The 25,914-nt window shown below is 39.0% G+C and overlaps 2 protein-coding genes across 2 annotated transcripts in view; one reads left to right on the plus strand and one right to left on the minus strand.

Moving 5' to 3' along the window:
• RSPH14 (radial spoke head 14 homolog) overlaps positions 1-25,914 on the plus strand; it is a 72,266-nt gene that overhangs the window by 29,251 nt on the left and 17,101 nt on the right. The gene's annotated exons all lie outside the window — the stretch shown is intronic.
• Positions 1-25,914, minus strand: part of GNAZ (G protein subunit alpha z) — a 49,928-nt gene that overhangs the window by 23,572 nt on the left and 442 nt on the right. Inside the window, exon 2 of the mRNA XM_063172877.1 lies at positions 4,318-5,594. Coding sequence (XP_063028947.1) covers positions 4,318-5,040 — 723 coding nt within the window. The 5' untranslated portion in view covers positions 5,041-5,594. The remainder of the gene's footprint in view (positions 1-4,317; positions 5,595-25,914) is intronic.

Below are 25,914 nucleotides of genomic sequence, written 5' to 3' on the forward strand. Positions count from 1 at the left end.
CCTGTGCATTTCTTCAACTGCTCTACAGTGACAGAAATATTTATCTGTAGGTTTAAATACAGGCTTGTCTTAGGGATTAGTCTATTGACATGAAATAGATAAGCCTCACAGCAAAGCTTCCCAGGCTTTTACAATCTGATACTGGCATCTTCCTGCAATCATACAATGCCATTAGAATGAGTCTATTTTTTCTATTCTGTAGTGTGGCACATTATCATATTTATTACTTTTTTTCCAATTAATTTAGTGAACATACAGACAGAATTATTTGCATATAAAGTTACTGTTAGTATCTGAAGTTACATAGAATGTAAAGTCCAGGGTATGGCAACAAATCCAAAATATGAAAAATTGCTGTCCCATGTGTTCTATATGAGAATATTCACATAAGAAGCATACAATCATAATGAGCAACATAAACAAAAATAAATCTTCAGACTTGAAAGAATATCTAGTAAAAAACCTGCAGATTGGGAGCTGATCAATCATTTCCTGTTATGTATATTCATTATTTTACTGCTGTTTACATAATTTAGAAGATACATGCTTGATACAAGTCTTGAGGCTGGAATTGTGATGCATTACTATATAAAGTTAAACTTGGGTAAGAGACTATATATATATTACTTTGTTAAGTGCAAAATGCTAGAATTTCATTGGCAGTGCTGAAAGATTACACACATGAGTACTGAAGTCATCTAGGCTTTGCTCCCACACAAACTTCACTATGAAAAGTCTTGAAATGGAAAAGCTTCATGAAAAAATGTAACAGTGTAGGTCAATCTTTTTCTAGGATTCCCAAGTGATTTAGTTTGTCAGAAAAACGTTTCCTGACATGATCTTTTACCACTGGTAATAACAGGTGCTAGAAGGGCTATGGGTACACAGATCATCATTTCCCCTCTGTCCTAACTGTTAGTATTAGCATTGCAGAAAAAGAGCTGCATGCCAGAAAGGATTTTTAATACCCTGAATTACTGAAAAAGCTGAACTGTCAGGAAAGGCAAATAAGCCCCTTAAGTATTTGGCCTCAGGGAGAAAAAAAAAAAAAAAAAAAAAAAAAAAAAGGAAGAAAAAATGTTACCAATGTTGTTTACTTGATAAAAAAATTTCTGGCAGAAACAGGATTTCTGTTCAAAATTCATGCAATTAACATATGACAGAAGGCTTCCCAGTTATTTTTATTAGGTAATTTAGAGGTTTGATTAGGTCCTCAGCAATTAGTGTTGCATGAGGCTTACTCCAACCTGAATTATTTGCTGCAGCATTCTTTTTCATCTGCATCTTCCTTTTAACAAGATACTAAAAAATGAGCCTCAAAAAGCCTAAAATTTAATTTTTATATTCATTTGCAGTGGCTGTAAGAAAGGGAATAAAAATTACTTGTTACCTGCAAGCAGCTTTCCTCTAACATCCATATTTATATTTTTACTGAACCAGTGCCATTTCTAGACCTGCACAACCTTTACTTGGTGTCTCTGCACCATGTGAATCCCTTGTGACTCCTGACCTCAGGAATTCTCAGGCACACACTCCTGTTTAACTCAGTTCATTAGGTACTTTATTACTGCACCTTTGAAGTGTTTCTCTGTTCTCAAAGCCTGTTGCAGCTACAGGCTGTGAAATAAAACTATCTGTGAAATGTCCAGCAGGACAGAGCTGGACAGATGGGGACACTCACAAAGAAACCAAGAATCCTTTCCGTGGGAACAGGCAGCAGCAGTGACTTCTGAGAGTACAGATTGTTTGACATTCTCTAGCACACACTGATTTAAAGAGAAATTGAAATAAAGATGAAACACTTAGATATTAAGGGGTAGTGCCTTCAAAGTGCAGGATGCAACATGTAAGAAGGCAAAAAAAATTATTACTTGATAAGGTAACATTATCAAAGGCCAGAGATGGCATCTTAATATGTAATAAAAGATACAATGGGTCAATCAGCTGCTAAAGGAGTGTGAAAAACAAGACAAGTAATTTATTTGACATAATAGAGAAGAAATCAGCATGGGAAATAAAAACTTAAGGCAGCCTTCTCAGAGTGCTGGTCAGGAATAATAATCATACAATAAATCAATAGCAAGCCAAAAGTATTTCACAATTTTGCAACTGTGTCAGAAGAAGAGGCAGTTGTTATGTGGTTGAGTCATGCTAACTAGCTAGGGTGCATGGAATGATTAAGATATATTTATTAGATTAGGTAGGGGGAAAACCTCCCAAGATATTGTAGAAATGAAAACACAGATCACATTTCCAAATAACCCTAGATAAGCAGGAAAAATATTGTTTCAGAGTGACAGAGCATACAAGGTGAAGGAAGAAAGTGAACTGTAATTCTTCATTTATCCTTCTCTTTAGTAAACAGCTAAACATCACATATGTTCAACTAACAAGCAAAAATATTGGTTTGTCCAGGTCTACAAACTGTCAGCTCAGGTGATTTTGTTCCTAGGAGTGATGTTATCCAGAATAAAGCATAGCAGGAGAAAGACAAGAGCCCCTGAAAAAGTCAGCCTTCCCCTTCTGTTATTTGTTTTCAGGCAGGATAAATTTAACTTAGTCACTTAAGATGTCACACAAAGGAAAAGTTGTCCAGGCAGCCAATAGTTCAGGCATTATTTCTGTTCTCCTGTTCTGCTCTCTGGTGTCACTACAACAATCTCACCCTCAGCAGCCTTCACGACTCAGCTATAATCAGAACCCACAGGGTGCAGAAATGCTTCCCCCCCATTTTTTACCAGATCTGTCAATCATTACTTTAACGCATCTTCAATAACGACAGAGTTCATGCAGAGCATTTCTCCACTTCTGTCAACAGGATCACAGAAGTTTTCATATTCATACAGATCATTTGCTCAACTTTCACAGTTTATAAATCAGCCAGATTCTTACATGCTCTCTCAAGCAGTAAGTTATGTTTGGCAGTAGCCTGGTTTTATTTAGCAGTTCTTTTCACCACAGATACTACACCAGGAAGCATTTTACACTCTGCAACTCCATCATTTGTAGGGCTTTTCTCATGAGTGGCAGTCTCAGTGTTGCAGTTCCACTAATGTACCAATGTAGGTACTATTGTTGGTCTTGTATGGACCAATGCTCATAAGGATTTTTCAGAGTATATTGATTTTTTCCCCTTTCAGGTAGTTATTTTTGATTTTTAAATCTGAACAGTAAGGCAGAAAAAGTCAAAAAAATTGCAAGAAACTCCTAGTCAGGGTCTGATGTAAAATGCTTTTCCTAATATGTCTTAAAATGAGGAGAAATAATTAGTGGCAATGTTTCTCTCATGTCAAGAGGAGGTTACTAAACAAAAAGCAGATACAGAAATCTGTTACAATAAGAAGGCACTAATGCCAAGACAAGAATCTCCAGATAATGAAGGCTAAGTCCACACACAGGACAGTGGAATGGCTCATCAGAATAGTACAGAGAAGAAAATAGAAATGCTGTTTATAAACAGTAAAGTCACTACAGAAGATAAGAATAGGGAAATATTATATATGTGATAAGTTATACCAACAAAAAAAGGCCATCATGCATTCCTACCCACAAACTCCCTTCTCTTAAACAGCATGTTTTACAAGACTGTAAAAAAAAAATTTCAAGTAAAACCCCTGTGAAGCTTAATTCAGGCACTTTGAAAGTCACAGCAAACATACATTTGTGTATCTGTAAGCATTCATCTATTTCCCATGGCTACTGTATTTGCATGCTGTGAAAATCAGAAGCTAACAACATTAAAGACCATTAAAGGGGAATGGCTGTTCTTTGGACAAGGCAAATTAGCCATTTACCCAGAAACAGTCAAAGAAAATTTTAAATATAAAAATGTCATATTAATTAAAAACATGTTTAATTAATTTTAAAAATTAATTTCATCCCAAAGTCCTATTGAAAATCCTGGGGAAAAAAGGGAAAGGAAACTGTTACTTACTATTATTTTACCTTTGACATTTCCCAGGACCTTCATGGTGTCCAAATGAACCATCCCTGTACACCAGGATGCCACTACTGCCTACCTTTTTAAGTGGTATTTGAAGGAACAGTTAACCATGTAAACTTTTAGCTAAAGGCACCAAAAACATTAAAAATTGGCTGACATGTGAAAAACACCTCCATTTCCCAAAAGTAACATTAAATTACTAACTCTGTCCAGTGGGGAAAACTATCCAAATAAAGGAACCATAGCTTCTGGGTTTTCCTAATGATTGGGGATTACTGCCTTGGGAGGGAGAGAAGGAGGGGGAGATAAAAGACCAAATACTGATGAAGGAGAAAGAAAAAGGAAAGAGAACAAGGAGCAGAAGGTGCACTTACTGTTTGGTTATCTTCATACAGCTTCAAGTCATACCCACTCAGCTCCACACAGAAAATTATTGCTGTAACCCCCTCGAAACAGTGGATCCACTTTTTGCGTTCAGATCTCTGTCCACCCACATCCACCATTTTGAAAGTCAGCTCTTTGAAGGTGAACTTATTTTCTACAATCCCTGTGGTCATGTCCCGAGACCTCAGAATATCTTCCACCGTGGGGATGTAGTCCAGGGCGGCGATGCGCTCCAGGTCGTTCAGGTAGTAGGCAGCGTTATCCTCCAGGTGGTACTCGTTGGAGCGGCAAAAGCACTCCTGCACGCCAGGGTCTGCCCACAGCCTCTTCATCACCCCCAGCAGCTCAGGGGTGATCTCCCCTTTGCTCTCAGCTGGGCCTGTCAGGGCAAAAAGCTGCACTGCATCGTATGCTCTGTCAGGATTGTGGAATTCTATCTTGAGGGTGGCCAGAGCCCGAATGATACGTGTGAGAGAGTCAATTGCATTATAGATAATCAGGGGTTTGTATTCCTTACAGGCCTCCAAGTTAAAGCCACCACTGTGAATGATTTTCATCTGCTTTACAATAGTGCTCTTCCCAGAATTGCTGGTGCCCAGGAGGAGGAGTTTTATCTCCCTCCGTTGTCGCTGACTTTCAGAGCGCAGGTGGCGGTCAATCCTTCGCGACCGCCGCGCTGCCTCTTTCTCCTCCGAGCTTTGCCGACATCCCATGGTACAGCAGGCAGGGACAGAAGGGAAGGGTGCAGACTGGCTCACTCTCTTGGCTTCTTTCAGAAGGATCTGTGCTGTCTTTCAGTCCTCGTGCCAGGTACACCCGAATGGAATAAAGGTCACTATCCAGTACCTGATGATCCCCGGTGCCTACAGCCACCTAATTGAGTCCCAGCAAGGGTGCAAACCCATGGAGGTATGCAGCCACAGAAATAGTCTCTTCAGCAGATCTCATGGCACTCCCCTTTCTGGTGCATGAACTGTGGCACATTCCTGTTAGTGACGGGGCACTTCCCTTTGCCACAGTTTGTCTAGAACCATCAAACACCCATTTCTGTTCTGCATAATGATTTGGCTGCCTTCTGTCCAAAGGTAAGGAGCTGCACTTTCGCCTTCTCTGCTCTAGCCTTTTCTTCTGATCGTGTTCTCTGGTTGCTGTGGTGATGCTGCAAGATAAAGCTGAAGCTCTTTTCACTGGTACTGTACTTGTTTTGTTTCTCTTCCCCCACTTCTTCAGCTGATCCAGTTCAGCTCTGTAAATCTGTGCTTTCCACCTGCCAAACAATGGGAAAATAAATGAACGAGAGACTCTGCTTTCTTGCAGCAAGCCACTCACTTTTTCTTCCACTTCTAGACTTCTAAACCTTTTATTATGCCAAATGGAAAATACAGATGGAAAAAAACGTAAAGAAAAGCAAATATCTGAAGTTATAGTAAAAGCATAGGGACAGCTGAAACTTGCAAACGAAGAAAATGTGGTTTCTGAACAATAGTAAATCAAACCTCCCTTTCAGCCTTCTGTGTTTTATTATCTAAACCTACATGAAAACAAACAGTGCTGAGCTGTGCCCCAGTTTCTCCCTCAGCAAGAGCTTATGGCAGTGCTTCTCCTGCAGTTCTGTTCTGACTGGTTTGTCTGAAGTAGAAAATGAAAACTCACAATTACTTTTCCCAATCTCTCTATTTGTATCAATATCTTGTACTCAGACAGATGTCCTCCTGAGTTTTATTTCATCTTATCTATCTCCACTGAACATTTAAATAACTAAATTAAGAAGTAAAAGACACTGATTAACTTTGCTTCATGAATTTGAGAAAGGAAGAGTTACTGATCCTTGTAACAGCTCTTTTCTTCCCCTTGGAGAACAGTATTGTTAAACACAGTGCCTGCTGCATCTTGCTTAATCAATAAAGAAATGCAAACTTTGTCAGCTTTCCACAGCCAAGCTAAGTGGTTTTGAGTCTCCTCTCTTTCCATTTCAATACAGGAAAATTCTGAGCTACAGTAAAAGAGACCAGTGACTACAGGGTGAATTTTTCATACAAGAAGCACATGAAACACCATCCCAAGCAAGGGCAGAGAGCTTTTCAGTGACTGTTAGAGCAATTACTCTTTCCCAGATTAGAGTTTAAGCCTGCTAGCTGGAACTCTGCAGAAGGCAGCAGCAGGCAGCAGTCACTCTGGCAGAGGGAAAACACATTACTAACAGCTGACTGGTGATCATTTGCCTCTCTTCTAGGAAAGGCTTGCTGCTCCCACAAAGCTCTGAGCACAGTGGGCAGCGGAATCACAGATGTCACGGCTTCCTCCCCAAGAGCTGCCCCAGCACACCTTGGCTCCTCTCCTGCTGCCTGCTCATTGGGCCTGGAGGCTCCTCACCGAGTGCCTCTGCAAACCAAGGCACACAGCACTGAGATCCTCACAGAAACTTGCAGTCTAGTAAAGAAAACTTTCTACTACATTCTAATAAAACTAAGTCTCCTAATACCATTTTCAAAGTTGCCCTACAAGCATTTAGAAGTTTTCCTGCTTCAACTTACCAATATTTAAAAGTAGATGTGACAATAAATTAAAATACATGTTAAACAGAATGATTCCACACTACCAAGAGAGAGACAGAATGTTCCAAGCCACATGTTGAGCCTCAAGCTATTGTGAGAAAAGTAGAACTACAACTACTTGCAACCTTGTGTACTTGACTTTCTAACTAAACATATTCTAATGGTTTTTAGAATATGGTTAGAATTATATTCTAAACTAATCTCACTCTGAGTTGTTCTAAACTATCCAGTTGCTACAGAGAGTCACCTCTCCATAGCAGTTTGAAATGCTTGTCTCTTGTCTTTGCCTGTAGGGACCACAGTGCTTGAACAGCCAGGCAGTTTAAGCATTCTGGATATTTTAAATGTAAAGACATTCAAATCCTTTGCCCCAAATACTTTGCCCCAAGAGCAATGCATGTATTGCTCTTACCTGGTCTGAAATTCTACAAGAGAGTCTTAATATCAGCTCTGTTTATCATACTTCTCTTTGTATGGCAGGACATTAGCTCACAAAGAACAGATTAATCAGTGAAAAATTAAGACTAGTGTACACATTAATAGAATTGTAATTAGCACAACTTTACTTACTCTGAAGATGTGGAAAGGAAAACCCTCCCAAGTGAGGAGTTACACTTTCTTCAAATAAGTCACTTTTTCCAATAATCACAGAAAATGAAAAATTAGAATTGAGGAAGCTGTTTCTTAATGAATAACCTTCTGGCCATGCAGAGAGAAAGAAATTTCTGCATTAGATATCAGGCCAGATTCTGATTTTACTTATATAAAATCAGAGCTGCTTCCACTAATCTCAGTTATTCTGACACCTTCAGGACATTCAAACTGGATCTCCTTTAAATCCTCATCATCACAGCCCTCATTTCCATGTCATTGATAAAACCACTTGCTGAATTCTTTATGACATTTTCTATGTATTGTGGTGATTACAGGTGAACGATTTTGCAAGTCCCTCTCTTTATTCTCTCAGTCCCATCCTGAACAAAAGAGGCTTGCTAGCAATGAGCAGCAAGAGGGCACCTACTCCTGCCAAAAGGCAGCAGTCTGAGGAGCAATCTGGAGATTTTGAGACTATATAAGACAAGCAGATCATTTTAATACTACATGTTGTTTGCCTCAAACACTTATGACAAATGGTTGGGTAGAAAGACTCTCTCAGGAATAATCCTTTGTTTTCATTCAGCTCATACATTCTGTAGAGTATTTCCTGTTGCATATTTCCACAACACATTCAGATGCATCATTCATATTCCACAGTGTTTTACATATCAACTATTTTGTTTGCCATTCATTAATATATTTAACACCAAAAAACCATAAAGTAGGATCTCCTTTTTGTAGGAAAGACCAGGAGTATGTAAATACACATTAGTTTGGCACTCTTGAATTCCTTTTTTTGTTTGTTTTTTTCATCTTGTCATTCTTATTGCTTACATTGGATATCACTATTTCAGATGTGATTTTCAAGTAGTAACCCAATGAGGTGATTATGTTGTTGTTTTGTAAAGCAGAGTAGTACATTCTATTTTCAAATAGGCACTACAGTAAGAAAGTTTGGTGTAGTTGAGTAAATTCTCCCATATACAGTGAAAAAAATCTCTCATGTTCACAATCAATACTTTTTAAAATTCAGGAAACTTCACAAACTATTACATTACTGCAGTTTACTGCCCTGGCTACATGCAGATGAACTTCCTCTTACCAGGTTTACCTTTCCTTGGAATATACTCAGAAAATAAGGCAGTCTAGAATTTGTTGGGTTCTTAAAATCAGATTTCATATTAAACATGTGTTTTATGGCTCTAAGTTTCTAATTAGGTAAATGTATTTTCAGTTACTCTAGTGGAAAGCCGCGTTGCTTCCTTTCACTTGCACACTTGTCTAAAGTTTGTTTAAAAAAATCTTATTATTCAAATGACCAGATGATACTGTATCTGTGTGTCTAAACTAACATGTTTGCCTTCTCCTGACAACTGAAGACTCAGAACATTAAGAAAACATGGGGTTTTTTAGGTCTGATGATATAGATAGGTTATTTTGTCATCACTAGAATGGGCAGCTTTTCCCTCAAGATAAGAGTAACATGCCCCAAATCCTGACCTAACTGTGATCTATTGCCACTATCAAAAGAGGAATGCTACCAATTCCTGGAGGGGGAAAGACACCTGAACAAAATTCTGCACTGGTTACTATGTTAAAGTGTTGAAGCCCATTAAGCTGAGCAGCTGTTTAGTGCTACCATGTTCTGACCACCCACTTGTGGCCAATAAAACCAGTCATTATTGTTGGTTTCATATCTAGGCTTGCTCTTTGCCCCTATCCATCACTCCTGGCTTGTGCAAACTGATCTCTGTGTGTGCAATATAAACACTTATCCCTTTTCCAGCATGTTCCTTCCCAAGTTATGGCAGCAGAGGGAGAAGAGGCACAGGGAAGGAGAATGACACACCACCAGAATTCAGTTGTAAACACTTCCATAAGGAAAGATCCAAGTATTGTCTCTGGATTCATTAACCACTGACACATCATCGTGGAACAGAGTTACAGACCCTGCCTGGGAAGATGCATCCCCCATGATCCTGTAGAAAGGCAGTGACTCCTAAGCTGAGAACAAAACCAGCTTAGGGGCTGTGACTGTCACAGCACAGAGATTGCACACAGCATGCTGCTGGCAGCAGGAATTCCAGCTGGAGATGTAGGCACAAAGCTGTATTATCCCTCAAATGCAAGTGATCTGATAATTTAGCTTCATGACCACCAGCCCACTCACACACATAAAAAGCTTTTACACCCATGTAAAAGCAAACTCAAACTCAAATCTAGCAAGAAGTGGCACAGAACTCATATAAGACTTCCAAGTGTAAGCCAAGCTACTGTAATCAGTTTCTAGTGATTATACACATCCACTGAGAATTTCTGTACTTTAACAAAACCTTATTTCTGCATGTTTTAACTTTCAATCATTTTTATACTATTAATGAAAGAGAAGAAGACACAAGGGAGTGTGATATATCAGGACATACCCAAGGCATTTACTGAGGAAAAATCAAGTGTTCTACTAAGCAGGTTTTTTTGAGAGAGAGAGAAAAATAAAGGAACTGAGGCTCACAAGAAATGGGGAAATTGGTCCAGATTTTTGGATCTGGGAAGCATCCAGGAAAGAGTCCCAGACATGCATGCTGTAGAAATACAAGGTTGAAATAACTCCACAGAAATTAATTTACTATTTAATGTAATGGAGATTTAATTCCATTTATAGCAGAAGTTATTTTAAAACTGGGGCTACAGATATTACTGACATTCTCTTTATACAATCACCGAAACCTAAAAGACAAGGAAGTATGTTCAAGTTATGATAAAACTTTCAATTACACATTAAGGCACCATAATCCCACCCAAAACAAAGGATGGGCCAGATGTAGTTGATGAACAACAAAACAGCAGAGAAAGCTGATGTATCTGAGGTTTATTTTTTGCAGCAGTTAAAATGTGTATTCTGTTAGTCAGAGGAGTGTCATTATTTAATTGGCTGAGAGTTTGACTGGACACTACCAAATTCTGTCCCTTTTTGTCATGGGCATTCTTCGTGATGTCAATTAACTCCCTTAAGCACATCTTTTCAAAGATGATTTCTGCTTGTCCATTTCTTAGATACCAAATTTGAGATACTCTTTGTGACAAAGAAATGCACTGAGTTTTCAAGTATAATCAGCCTCAGTGATTGCTGTGCTCTAAATATTTAAATATTGAATAAAAAATCTTTTTTTACTTGATCCATCTTGATCTCTATTTGAGAAATAGGACCTATCCTCTATACCAACTCCTCAAGACAGAGCCAAGAAATAATTAATATCTGTGCAAAAGATACCAAAATGAGAGGAATAGCAAAGTGAGTCAAGAAATGCCAATCCATGGCACAGGACCTCAGCCACAGTAAACAACACCAAATAACAGAAGCTGCTGTGTGAGGATGGGATTTTTACAATAAAGGTTCTCAAAGGTGAAAGGACATAGTATAAAAATGATTGAAAGTTAAAACCTGCAGAAATAAAGTTTTGTTAAAGTACAGAAATTCCCAGTGGATGTGTATAATCATTAGAAACTGATTACAATGATTAAAAAAAATTAATTCAGAACTCAGTCCAAGGCAGGGGATGAGAAGGGCACTGATCAGAACTGCTGCCATACCATGAACTCCTTAGTGTCAGCAGCACTGATGGTTACCAGCCCCAGCTGTTTCAGCACCCTTGCAGGAAAAACAATTGGTAGGTCCATTAGGTTCTCATCTGCTGATTCCCACTGTGATTTTAAAGAAATACTCAGATTTGTGGCACAAAATCTGAGCTCAACTAATAGAATTGCCACCTAGGGATACCATTCTGTGATACATGGCAGAAGGAATTTTTATCAGGAGATAATGGAGAACCCAAAGAAAATTACTGTGTAGGCACAGACCTATCAGTGTATGACTGAGTGTGCCTGACATGGCATGAATATTATTATATTCATTAGCTTAAACATCTTTGTCTATTGTTTGGAAAATATCCAACAAACTTTAGCAGTACCACAACACAAGTGATGCTGGTCAGGGATGTCCACCACTATATTATCACCCAGCTAAAATTTAGCATACAGGCTTCATCCAAGATTTAGGGAAACGTACAAATTTTAGTGAAAACATAGTTTTTCTTATAAACCAAGCATTCAACAAACATTTATTGGTTATTTTTCTTTTAACTGTGCACATCCCACTTAACATAAATCCTGTGAAGCATTAATACCTAAAATACATAGTAGTTATTTAAATTATGACCTGTTTTAGCAACAGTATATCACCCAGCCAAAATTTAGCATACAGGCTTCATTCAAAATTTAGGGAAACCTACAAATTTTAGTGAAAACATAGTATTTCTTATAAACCAAGCATTCAACAAACATCTGTTGGTTATTTTTCTTTTAACTGTGCACACCCCACTTACTAGAGGAAGTTGGAAACATAAATCCTGTGAAGCATTAATACCTAAAATACTTATTTAAATTATGACCTGTTTTAGCAACATCCACAAACTACAGTGAGACAGGGAGAAGAAGCACCAGCACAAGCAGACATGAGACTGATTGACTCTTGACTAGAGGCAGGCACAGCACAGTTCTGCTCTCAGCTGCATGGCCAAAGCCCAGGGCAGAGGCAGTGGCTGCACAGGGACTTGCTGTGCTTCACAGCAGTTTGACTGAACCAGACTCTGCCACAGTGGCTGCTTTCAGGGTGACCTTTACACTGGCATCAAAAAGCACCACAAGAACAAGAATATTACAGTGGGTCTAGCAGTGGGTGAGCAGGAAATCCTGGCTGCTAGACAAGGGTGAGAAGAAACAACACACACAGCAGCTGCTTTAGGGACATCCAAACATCAGACCCATTTAAAAGTGTGCAATAAAGCAGCAAACAAAATGCAGCAGCCACTCAGTGTTTGTAAGCACTCAGTGATGACAGCAGTGGAGGTTATGTCTTCATTAGTGGGACCCATAAGCCTTAGGTGGGTGATTCAAGAGGTAAGACTCACTATCACAGCATTGCTATTTCATGAATCTTACAAGGCTAAGGAGAGCATTTTATAACAATTTTTTTAAAGCACTAGTAAACAGTAGAATTTTTTCATGAATGTAATGGCATATTTCCTATCACTCATACAACCTTGTTGCACACAATACCTTATGAAAGATAAGGGAATTTTGGTAGTTTGAGCAAAGAAATTTTAAGAGGGATTTGTAACAGGAGAACAGTATAGCCTTGTAAAAGGAAGTTTCTCTTCCTGTGCCTTAAAGGTGACATAATAAACCACAACCATGCGTGCTTTAGCTGTTCCAGTGACAGGCACGAGCTATGGGAATCTCTGCAGTGAGAACATGAGTCTGGGCACAGATAACAATGTCCTGAAGGCAGAAGTTTTGTTTAATGCAATAGAGAAAAGCAGCCAGTGGAGATTCAAAGATTGAAGCTCAAGGCCAAGCAAGAGGGAAGGAGGAGATGCTCCAGCAAATGGGAATCCTGGAAACAACAGATGAGTTTTATGTGTGATGATGCACAAAAAGCATCTTGGAGACAGAAATACATCCACAACTGTTCTGCTGGTTTTAAGGGAAAGAACTGGAGGAAAGGCAAAGATTAAGGCAAGGAATGAGAGAATAAAGTCACTGAAGCTAGGTAAGATTTCTTAGGTAAATTGAATGGTATATTCACAGGAAGCCAGAAATCCTGTATCCATAAAAAAAGAAGGAAGAGATAGCAATAGAGGAAGGAAAGATGAGGCGAGAAGAGCAGATGGGCACATCTTACTATATCATACTGGCACAGGATCAGCAGAAATCTGCACACAGGAAAAAAAAAAAAGAAAAGAGGGAAAGGATTGACTCAGAATCTGTAAAGATGGGGCTGCACATATGGAATTTAATTACACTAGGAGAAAAAAAAAAGGGGAGAATAAATTCTGGGTGTTCACAGTGGAAGAAATTGCGTAGATCATCAGACTCCATCAGAATGGCTTTGCTAGAGAAAGGACATTGTTGGGAGTGATCAGGACTGGAAACCTGGCAAGAATAGACTTACAGGGAAAGGCAGAGCAAAAGGTTTTGGAATGAGAAGAGCAATATACAGGAACCATTTTAGTAGAAGTAATAAACACTGAATTGATGGAAAGGCCAGGGGAAAGCAGGGGAGGACTGGCAATGTGATGGTTAAAGCTGGAAACTAAGCAACAGAGAATGAGTAATGTTTCACAGAGAACAAATCAAAAGAACCTCAGTGAATGAAAAAACAGAAAAACAGACATAGGTTGAATGAGTATGCAGGAGCAGTAAGTTCCCAACATGAGAAAAAGTCAAAAAAGGATTATAGAAGATTCACATGAATCATAAGGGAGTTCAGAGGCAGCAGCTCAATGAAAGCACGAGAGGAAAGAGCAACAAGGTGCAGAGAAAGCGTTGAAGAGCTGGTCAAAATGGCAGAGAGGAAAGCAGTACAGTGGAAGAATAAAGCAAATAGTTCTCATGATGGGAAGGACAAGGGAATCTAGGGAAGGACAAGAAAACTTCAGCACTTTTGTCAGGTTATTAACCTCACAACAAGACAGAATCATGGATTAAAATGCTGTTCCTAATACAATAAAAGAAAGGAAGAGAGTGTCAATATCAGCACAAAATGCAGGGCTATCATCAGGGATTAATGGGGTAGGTAGGGTAGAGAGTATTTTCCACCCCTAGGCCACACATAAAATTAACCATAGGAACTATGTCAGAAGGTATCTACATCAGAACTGTGGATTTTCTGTTTCCTCTTAACAACTCAAATTAAACATTATTTTATCTGCAAAAAGGAGATGAGAAGTGGAAGAAGTATTAGACTGCAGTCCAGGGCCAAAAAAATAAATCCCAAGAGGCTAAAGAGAATCCACGATGTTCTCATCAGTGTGACTCATGGGAGAGGACTTGGATGCTACCAAGCACAGATTACAGCTGCAGCCTACGCCTGGTCTCATTCTGCTTCTCTTTTGAAATTCAGAAGCTTTGACAGTCGTACACTCCTGCTGCCTGCAAGAGCTTCAGCAGGTACACCTCAGACAGCTGAGCTGTTGTTGGAGACTCTCTCTAATTCAAAGGACCTTTTTTTATAAGATGAATATGAAGGACGTTACCCATGTTCTGGTTTTGATATGAAATTGCTTTGTGCCAAACACAGATATATGTTACTTCACAGAAAATTGCTCTGCAACCAGAAACATTTAAGTGCAACATTGTACAACAGCCAACAAGCTCCTGGTTTCAAAAGCCAGGCCAAGCCATCATTTTGCCAGCTAGATAAAGTTCTGTAGAGACCTATAGAAACTAAGTTCTTTTTCACTCAAAGAGAAGTAAAAAGACCTTGGTATCTGATGCATCAACTTCTTTAGCTCCTATTTTTCCTTCACTGACACCTCCCCCTGAACAAAACCAAAACAAAACCCCACCACCGATAATTGCTGCTGCCAGAAAGAACCTAACATCCTTTTGAGATTTAGCAGCCATGAGGATTTCTCTTCAGCCTCTCCTATCAATTCTCTCCCTCTGGAGGGGTGATCACGCCCCCCTCACAGCCCAGCTGCAGTTCCACACCCACCAGCACACGCACAGGGATCCCAGGCACTCCCTGCTGCCTCCCAACTCCCGACTGACTCTAAGCAGCTTATGTTGAACGTACAATGAATATTAGAGGACACTGGTGGTTAAATTCCTTTCATCAGACTTTTAAAGAACTCTTTCAATAAGCAAGTTGGTCATGGATAGAGATGCAGGTTGCAGATTTGAAGAGGATGAAGGCCTGATTTATCCAAAAAGTGAAACTAAAGGTGCAGTGCAAACATCTCTAGCAATAGTCTCAGTGTGCTTTTCACTACTTGTGCTCTGAAGAGTTTAAGCTCCTTAGATAATGTTAGGTCCTTCGTCTTATTCAACCTTGCTTTTCTACTGAGATGAAAAATGTTTCTATGTGGCACTAAATGAGAATGTAAAATGAGTTGGAGGAACTTAAGTCATTATGGTGAATTGGCACCCTATGATAAGTGACACTTCAGAGTAAGGGCATTCATAGTTCTTCCTCAGCAGAAACAGTGACAGTATTTATTAAGAGAAAATAAGAGTAAAAACATTCCAAACCCTGTAAAGTGCTGTGGCTGTGATCCACTTTAAAAGTAATGGTTTTGTTGACTTCAGTAGGTTTTGAAATGAACCCGTATTTGGTTTTGAACAGGATGAAAAAAAAACAATGTATTTAACAACACTGCAAGCAGGATACCAAAGTGCCAGCAATAGAGACTGTTTTACTGATGAAAATTTAGTATTCAGTGCATGATTCATACTCTTCATATATTGGAATATCTACGGTGAGAACTTCTGTAAGAATAGATACCAAAATAGTTTAATTTTCAGCTCCCCGCTTTTGTATGATCTCAGCATGACTGTATTTCTAGGAAATGCTGAAGCATGATCAGTATCATTGTGTTTCAACATTAATTTCTTGCTCTGTGCACATGTTCCCAGCCTGGCTTCTGCAGGTATTCACTATGTTTGTTCCTAGTTTCATCAAGCTTGGAAAAGCAGAGGCCAGATTTGACCACATCCATTTTGAGTCATGCTATGACAAGAGGTGGTTGGATGATTTCATGTATTCATAGGGCTATACTGATCCTGTCAAAATAGTAGATGGCTTTCATATAATTCAAAGAATATTTTTTTTGTCTATAAAACAAATACAAAACATTAGGTATTGTATATTGATTACCATAAATTACTCTTAAAGTGGATAAGTAACAAAATAAACTGCTAAATCTAAGTCCATCTTCTGAGGAAGATGGACTTTTAATCTGGGTATTTACTGTAACATAGGAGTACCATGATTTAGATTTAGCTGAGTAAAGTTGTTATTTTTCAGCCTCAAGCAAGCTTGTAAATTGTTATTTTTTCCTTAAGCTGAAACATAGGAATGATAGATGGATTTAATTTTGTTATTAAGGATAAACCAAAATCCAGTCATTTTTCTTGATGTTTTATTTTTCATTGGTAACTGTACTACTACTAGTAATATCAGAAGGTGTAGCTTCCAATTTTGTTGCACATACTGATGTTTTTTGGTGTTCCATTAACACTACCAGTACTTTTCTGTCTATACATGTGTGGAGAGAGAGAGGGGGAGGAGGGCAATCACTGCTCCTGTTCCAGTTGTGTTGCATGTAAGGGCATTCTCATCATTCAGATATTCCCCCCCCCCCCTTTTTTTTTAATTCTCTGTAGTCTGCAAACTTCCTAGTCACGCAGCCAATATGTCTATATTTTTACTTATCCTTTAGCCCTTCAATTCTGTCTCTAAATAATCCATCTCTCTCCTGTTGTACAAGTTCTCTTTTGCTGAGGTCAGAAAAGTTTCCTTTTTGTATCCCACCCTAACTGGACTTGTCTCCTCCTCTTTAAGGTACACAGAGGTCAGCTCACCATTCTGAGACCCTGATAATTTCATTCCTTTTGTTTGAAGCAGGCTCTTGAATCATGTTTTGGGAACTGATGAGTTGATTTATGAGACTACACACATGATCTACTGTTACTGTTAATAGCAATACCCCCAAATTTTGCTGTTTTTCTCTGCATGAGGCTGTCCTATCAGCTTATGGGGGAGCCTCACTGACCAGGCAAATGTGCACCACCACCCTCACAGCACAGCTTTAACAGCAACATCTCAGGTAGTTGCTTTTCTGTTCCTTTTACTCTCAGTGACATCTCTTCTTGACTCAAGAAGCTGCAGCACTAAAATTATCTGAAAGCTGAAAGGTGCTAATCGAGCCTTTCGTTTATTCATTATTCAGCAGTGGATCCTTAGTTATTCATTTCTCATATTACCAGGAAAAAAATACTTCTGGTGACACTCTAGCCTACTATTAAGATGGCACATATAGCTGGAATTTTATCGCTGATGCCTAACTATTCTAGTTAGCATTCTGCATTTCCCGCAGATGAGATATGCAGGAAAAAAGCTGATGACTCACCATTTTATTTCTTTTTGCTCACTAAAAATCTACTGTTGATATTACAGTAGAAGCAGCTCTGTGAAACAGGCACAGATCTGGGACATGAAATAATGCATATGGTGGAGGTTACCCACAGCACATCCAGCCTTCAGCAGAGGGGCTGGGCATGAATTTCTCAGCAAGCCATATTGGGTCAAAACAGGGCAAAAGCTATTGCAGCTGTAGGGATTCCAAATCCACCTTAAACTCACAAAGCAGATTTACCAAGGGGAGAGGATGGGAGGGAAATATCCACAATGTACAGCAGAACAATAATTCATCTTGAGAACTTCATTAAAGGACTACAGGGACATCTCTGAGGGCACTTGGCTGAGTGGGGTCTGTATTTTCAGTGATCTCAGGTACCACTGCTCAGGTATCGCACTATTCCTTGACTGATAACTACCAGGATAATTGTGCCTAAAAGCACAGCTTTTGTTGTGTTTTGGTTCATTTACAGCATACCTCAAGACTTTTTAATTGAGGTTTTGGAATCAGTATTTTAGTAACTATGAAAAGGGATACTGCCTTTTAAAGCCCTCTCTGACTTTCAAACAACTTTTGCATCTCTGTTGTAGCAAGGCTAAAAAATTCCCCCTCAGGATGCATCTTAGTAGTAAGAGAACAACCCACAATCTACCCAAAAAAGCTACAGGCATTCCAGAAAACAAAGCACATAAAATTTCTTACTTCTCCACTCCAGGAAAATGCCCGATAAGGTGTCTCCCCTCCTCTGCCAAAGGCACAAAGGCAGGCAATGGTACAGAGCTCACAGCTGGCTCAGCTTTCAGCCCAAACCCACCTTATAGCAATTCCAGTTTGGTTTCAATCTCCTCCAGCTGGCAGCAATCCCATCAGGATGCAATGCCACTGACACAGTGGCAGTCTCCTCATCCCAAAGAATATTTTGTGCCAAATAGCTCAGGAGAAATAAACCCCAGTTTGTGTCACCTCTGTGCTGGCTGAAGGCTCAGGGCAATAGGGAAACCTCCAGTAAAAGCTCTAAGTAGTTTTGCTCTGTTAGACACAGGAATGACACTGAACAAGTCACTGAACATTGTCATCATGGTACTGTTTGTGTCTCCTTGGCTATTCTGAGAATTTTTTTTTTTCAGTTCATCAGAATGAGGTACAATTTTGGTTTGTATTTCAGATTCTCATGTCCACTCTCAACTAGTGCTCTGCACAAAAATAATTTTAACAGTCCTTTCTCATTTTTTGTGTTGATTGCAGGAGGGAGCTCATTGGTAAAGGTGACATTTCTAAAAGATTTTGCAAAAGTTAAAAGGAAGAGCCAAGTCCTTGACCTCTTGCACACCTGTATTATTTTCTGAAATCTTTTAATCTTGACCTTCTATTTCTTGTATAAGTGGTTGATCACCACATGCCTCTGACTAATCCCAACAGAAGCTTAAGAAACTGTAGGGAAAAATTGTATTTTCTATGTATTTTGTGACTAGCTAAATCTGAAAAAACATATCCTTTTAAATTACATCTTAAAAATTATGGAATCTATAATTGATGATTCTGATAATAAGATGCAGACACCAAGTAAACAATGAGATTGATGTACTGTTAACATTCTTCCATCAAGTATAAATCTTTGCAACACAGATAAAGACAGATCATAAATGCCATGTCTCAGAAATTCCATTTGCACCATATCTCACAACTGAGTAAGAACAGTGGTGCTTAGATTGACAGCATTCCATCTGGTATCCTTTAAAACAAACAATTGACTATTTTCTTGAATTGACTTGTTTATGTAAACTTTCAATGAGGTCTGTGAATAATTCTTGACAGGTTAATCATGAAAACATAATGTATCCAAAATGCAAGGCTACAGTTGTATAGATAAGCTTTGATGAGTTACAGGCTCCTGTCATTGGAGGTATCCAACAGCACAAAGAAAATACTGACTGAAAATACCTGGAGACTGTAATTGTGCTGCTCACTGAGAAGTTCTCCCATCACTTGGTAATTAAGTTTACAATATTTAAAGGATGTCCCAGACTTCCATATGCCTGTGTGCCCAATCTGCCCTTCAAAGCACACTTCTACTATAATGGTCATCATCCATTTCTTCCAGATCTATTCTCCCTAAATGATTTCTGAATTGGAATATTCTGGTATTTTCTACTTGGGGTTCATTGCCTTCCAGTATCAGAAGACACAACTAGAAAAGCAACATAAAGTAATCAAAAATACACAGAAACTCAAACACTTCTAGTCTTAATCTGGGGGAGAAAGGCATTTTTGTGATCCAGCCTTTATTGTAGAGCCAGGTTGGGGCTGCCTAAGCCACAGTGTGAATTAGAGCAGTTTCCAGGTATGATCCTCTTGGTCACAATATCAGTGGCTGTTCTTGGTTTCCTTGACTGCAGAAGTGGGAAAAGGGTAGAATTGCTATGCCATGGATACAGCAAAGAGAGAGGTTTTTCTTGTCACAGACCAGAGTAATATCTTCTGTAAACATTTAATTTTAGTTTATAACCCACATGTGCTGACAGAGAACTGTAAGAGATCCAATAATTCAGTTCTTTGTCTATATGGTAGGTTATTACTGTTATTACTTTATAGATGTTTTAACTTCTGTTATATAGAATTTGCACCATTCAAGACTGCAGGGTACAATGAGGCCACTCTGGAAAAGGGGAGAATTATAGTTTTCAGTGTTAAAAGTCACTGGTTCCTACCTCTTCCTGATGCTACTTGATACTTTAATTTGTTTAGACCATTGTATATTTACTTGACCTGTGAGAGCAAATAATATTGTGCTGATATAATACTGAACAGCACATCAGCCTCAAGTCTTGCCACATTTAAAACAATTGTTGATCCCTTGAACCTAGTAGCCAAAAATTTGTTCCTGTAACTTAAAAAAAATTACATCAAGTCTTCAGTATTCTGTTGCTTTTTGTGAGCACACATGCAAAAAGCAAACTTGACACACCTGTGTAATCACAGCTATGAGGCAAAGTTCAGATTTGCTTTCAGGAACATTCACAGCATGAAACATAATCAGAGGACTTATTGCATATCTAGTCAGGGAACAGAAACAATATGATAATAGACCAATTGTTCAAATTTGGAGTAGGCTAGCCTTAGAATTTTAAATACCTGCATAAATGTCACTGAATTACAAATTAAGGTGAGTTTATCTGTTCATGGACATAGATGGATTGGAAAAGAGATTAAAACATGTGTCTGAAATGACTGATTGAGGTGAGATTCTACCATTACTGAGCAATATCACATGGAAGCTCAATAGATTCTTAGCAATGGTAAGAATATATGAATATCTTCCCATCACAAAATGGCTTCTGCTGTGGTACCCTGAACTCTGCCAAATTTAAAAGGTCAGGCACAGAAAGGCATCTTGAGAGAAAATCTTCTTGCCAAGGCCTGTTGCAACAATCAACTTGCTGGCAGTACTGAGAGATGCTCCTGTGCAATGGTGTTAATTCTGCAAAACTAGTTTGTAATGGATTTGGTTAGCATCATATGCATTAATTTACTGAATTGAGTGCTTTAAATGATATGGAAAATATTTCCTGTAGTATTGTTTTGAATCCTCTCCTGTAACATAAACACTAGAGAGGCGCAACAGCCAGTATCCTGGTCTTTCTTTCCTCAAAAGACATTTAAAAAACCCCAACTCTAATGCATATAAATGTATAAATAGATATTATACATCCAAAAGAAATCATATTTTGTTAACACATTCCAGTATTTGTTTTATATGACTTCAGCTGGTAATATTCAGAGACAGAACTCTCTACTTGAAAAATCCAACCTAATAGCTGAAATTGTATTATCTTCAGAAAGATGTTCCCTTAGCTGGTAGGAAAGTATCCTTTTGAATCATACACACTTTTCTCTTTTAAAGGAAGGAATATAATAACCAGGTGCATGCCCCCTCTGAACAGCAAGCCCTCTCAGAGCTAAACACCCAGCTGGGCTTTTGTTACTGTGCCATGACACTGAATTGTAATCAATTCAGCTCCACTGTGTTGTTTCCTTCCACAACACAACTGTGTCAACTCTATTTGTACATCAACACTTGCTATGCTGCCTAATTGTATTTGCATTCGTGCGGTTTATGGAGATAAAGGTGCTTATTCCACATTGTCTGGGTAAGATTTGAAAATACAGAAATCAGGCAAGAAAATCAGTAGAAACACACTGGGAATGTGTGCTAGAATAGTGCCTGGAAGAATTGATAAAAGATTTGGATTGCTGGTGCTGTTCCAGTGAAGCCTTTCCAGTGCCTTGACCAAACCGTTGTTGAGATAACTCCGAGGGGGAAGGCAATGCCAGCCCAGGAAACAGGGCAGGGAGGGAGGGAATGGCAACTGCATTATGACTTACAAATATTTATGGTGAGCCATGAAAATATCTTCATAATTAACTAGTAAATCTTAGTTAAACATTACATTATAGACAGTGAGAGTGGGATTCATCTGTGCAGATTTAGCATCTGCATGTAGGTGGCTATCTCAGAGCTACTCACTCAGTGCTTCCCTCAGAGGCAGTGGAGAGGAGCTGTCATTTCCAGAGGTCAGCTCTCATTTACAGAGCTCAATCTCACACTAACATGGTAGTCAGAAACTAGTCTAGGTAACTCCAATGGAGAAATCTCTTTTTCTTCCACCAGCTAAAAGGAAAGCCTTAACAACTACTCCGTGTGTACATGTCCTTGTTATGGACGTCTGAAAGTGATGAGAATAATTCCTTCCAACTGCCAAGTCCAGGCAATTACTATTTCATAAATCCACTGTAAAAATAATGGATTAACCAATTGTAGTTCCTATGAAATTATTATTTACTTTCCAGTCATTATTTTTCATGTGTGTGAGCAAAACAAATACTTAGATTTTCTGGATTTGCCTCTTTAAGTTTTTCTGTTGGCCAAGGTGTTGACTGGTAATCCAACAGGTTATTTCTGCAATGTGGAATCATGTGGAGGTGTTATCACATTTGTCTTTTTGATGTGATGGCTTAGGAATCCAGAGAAGGAAAAACTCTCTGGTATAAGGGGCTTACAGAGAAAACAAAAGGCAAATAGGATTTGTTGGGTTAAACTGTGTTCCCTAATGATTCACTGGGTGTCCAATAAATAGTAAAATGGGATTCTGAGGAGAGTTGAGCTTCTGCTGAACCACAGAAAATGCTCTGAGCTGAAGAAGTGAAAAAAAAACCGTAACAACCAACATATAGAGCTGTTATCTTCTGAATTTTTGCCATGTGTTTTGTTAGTTGTGAGTTTAAATGTATTCAGTAGTAACCAATGTTTGAATCTGTTCCTTCCATCCAACTCCACCAGTCCCTTCAATGTTAAGGAAAAGCAACAGTTCACAGAAGAATATTTTCTCTATAGCCTTCATGTCAAGGGTTAAATTCTGTCCTTGATTCCACTTGAAAGCTGAAACAACTTAAATTGTTAATATGTATCAACTCCTGAATCCAAAACAGAATTTATCAAATGGTATTTAACCCTTCTCTGTCATCTTGTCTATTCCACATGCCTTAAATTGCCAGGGAACTTTGCAAAGAGAATCGATTTTGGTTGCTTTGGAACAGTATAGTTTTTCTTGGGATTATTCTTTCATCAATGTAATAGCTGAAATTTGGACTTCCTAATCACCATTCTTGAATTCTAGAAAGTTTAATAAAAATGTGAACTCTGAATATAACATACAAAATATAAGTCATATTATCCTCTCAAGTAAAGGAAGGGAATCTGTTGTAACTAGTAATTGATGTGGATTAATTCTGGATACTTTGGGGATCACAAAGAACAAAATTTAGCCCTTTTAAATAAAAATGGGACAATTCTCCTCTGTAAGTATAAATATGATTTCATGCACATAGGCCAAGATTAAGATCTTTAATGGCCTTTGAATAAGTTTTCTCTCGGGAAAAAGAAAATAGTTGATTGCTTGTGTAGAAACTACTACTGCTGAGGGTGGGTACTGTCAACCGTAACATGGGAGTAACACTCCCATTTTCTCAGCAAAAAAAGCATGATTCAAATAACTGATAATTTATGAATTAGTTTACTGGATTTGTCATTGAACCTGCAACCTCACTGAAACCAACTACAAAACTGTTCAACATTTCTGTTCCTAAAGGCAAGGGAGAACCTGATCAGTGCAACTGTGTGTGCTGGGCTCTCTCCAGCTGAAATAAATGACAAAACTTGCAGTGACTCCTGTGAAAGCAGGTCTAAAACTTTAGCAGAAATAGTCAGATTCAACTCTCATTTTCAGGTACATAAATCTGAAGAATCTCTTCTGAAATAAGTGGGATTACTGTGATTTAACCCAAAGGAATTGAAAGTATTTTTCTTTAATTCATGGAGGGGGAGAGAGAAAAAGGCATCATTGCCTTGTATTGCCTCACCCCTGTGTATCAAGCAAGGCTGCTGTCAAAATCCTTATCTGCTTAAGCTGGAGAGGAAGAGCTGACTTCACCATTGAAGGATTTGAGCTTTTATTACCTGCTGAATTTTCTGTTATCCTTATCCCCTTCCCCACTGCTTAGCAGGTAGATTCCTTAAGAAGGGACAAATTTCAGTTTCTATCTACACTTCTTAAAATTTAACATACCTTGTTCCATCAGTGCATAGTCAGAACTGGTCAGAGCATAGTCAGAGACAACCAGAACACTTTCACTTCAGTCCCTCAGAGCTACCTGGCTGGTTATTTTTAGATTATCAACACTAAATTCAAAACCAAGGTCTGCAACTGAAACATTAAACTGTTCTGGAGGCTTACACAATTCAAGGTAGTACCTGCAGAAGACTTATTCAACTCTTCTCACCAGTGGCCTGTGGAGTGACAAGCACAGAATCTCAGCCAGAGGTGTAGCATTCTTTATGTAGCATGCAGAGTTTATTCCTCTCTGTAAGGTCCATTGTCAGAGTGACATTTCCATGCCTTGCACAGAATTAATCAGCTTTTCTTCCTTATAAGCATACATATGTACACAGAAGGGCTTTCTTCTCTGAAAATGCAATCAGTGCTTTGGTAACAAAAGATAGCATGAGTTTTCCTCCTAAATATGCCTTATAACTAAGAGGTTTTCTTTTGATTACACCTGCCACTGGCTTCTTGAAGACTGGATCTTCACCCTTCTATACACACAGGCCTCTCCTCTGATAATGTCCTTAATCCAAGGGCAGGGATCTGTGCTTTTTGCATGATAGCTTCCAAACAAATGATGTGATTGAGACAGCCACATTAATGGCAAAACACACTCTGCTCTGCAGAGCTGTGTCTGTTCAGCTGTCAAATCTGTGCCTGTTGAAGAAAAGTGAGGATTTCTGCCTGTAACAGCACCTAAGGCATCAGCTCGGACTTCCAACATCTATATTTATAAAGTCAGACAAAATTTCCCCTAAGTCCAAAATGCACACTCATTTTTGCCCCTTTGTGATCCACAAGTAGGTATTCAGAGCACCTGACCTGCTGTTGTAACCTTTATGGATGAAATGTTGATGGCCACCCGAAGGGTGTGACCCACAATGGCGCGAAATACTGAGCCCAAATAAAAATCAATTTTTGGGTGTGAGGCTATCAGAAAATGGCTATAAACAAATATAAAGAAATGCTGGAGGGAAATCTAGTGATATTTTTCTCAAATCTTCCCAGGAAAATGTTGAGATAGGTCAATATCTTGCAGAATAAATACTGCAAGAAGACACATTAAACGGCTTCTACAGTGAAACAGCCAAAAGCAGATCAGATCAGTTCTATGAGCAGAAATTAAACTGACATCTATTTGTCTGCAGCTCTCTCAGCTAACATCGAAGGCTTGGAGGTTTTGTGTATGAAGCACTCTCCCAAAATGCAAATGCAAAGATATCAAAAAACTTGTGGTTCACAAGTGCAGATGGGAGCCGTCCACAGGTGCAGATTAATATGAACCCTCCTCATTCCTTCACATGCACGGGCACACACGGAGAGGGAACGCATCCAGGCTCTGCAGAGCCACACATCCTTCCAGTGAGCACATGAGACTGCTACCAGGAGCACTTATTACAGAAATTTGGCAGCAGGAGTCTTTTCTGATAGAATGTTATCCAGGCTGCATTTCCCTGGGAGGAGGTGCTACATAGCGTGGAGGTTGTTCTCCCAACAGGCAGAATCTAGCGGATTATCTTACTGAATCATTAAGGGGACACAGCAGATCTTATTAAGGCTCAGGTATTGGCTATTAATGGGTTACAATTCAGGCTAGGAAAGGGAGACCACTTAATTTTTAGAAGAAGGGCCCAAGCTGAAGCAGTAGCTAATAGAAGGCCGGTATCCCTTGAGAAGGTCATTTTCACTGTATCAGCAGCCTGCCTCCCCTTACTATTTTTTGTCTACACACAGCGAAATGTTCCTACCTCACAGTGACACTCATATTTTTTTATCCAGCAGAAGCGTAGCTTATTGTT

This window comes from Melospiza melodia, chromosome 20 (genome assembly GCF_035770615.1).
Source record: "Melospiza melodia melodia isolate bMelMel2 chromosome 20, bMelMel2.pri, whole genome shotgun sequence".
Lineage (NCBI taxonomy): Eukaryota > Metazoa > Chordata > Aves > Passeriformes > Passerellidae > Melospiza > Melospiza melodia.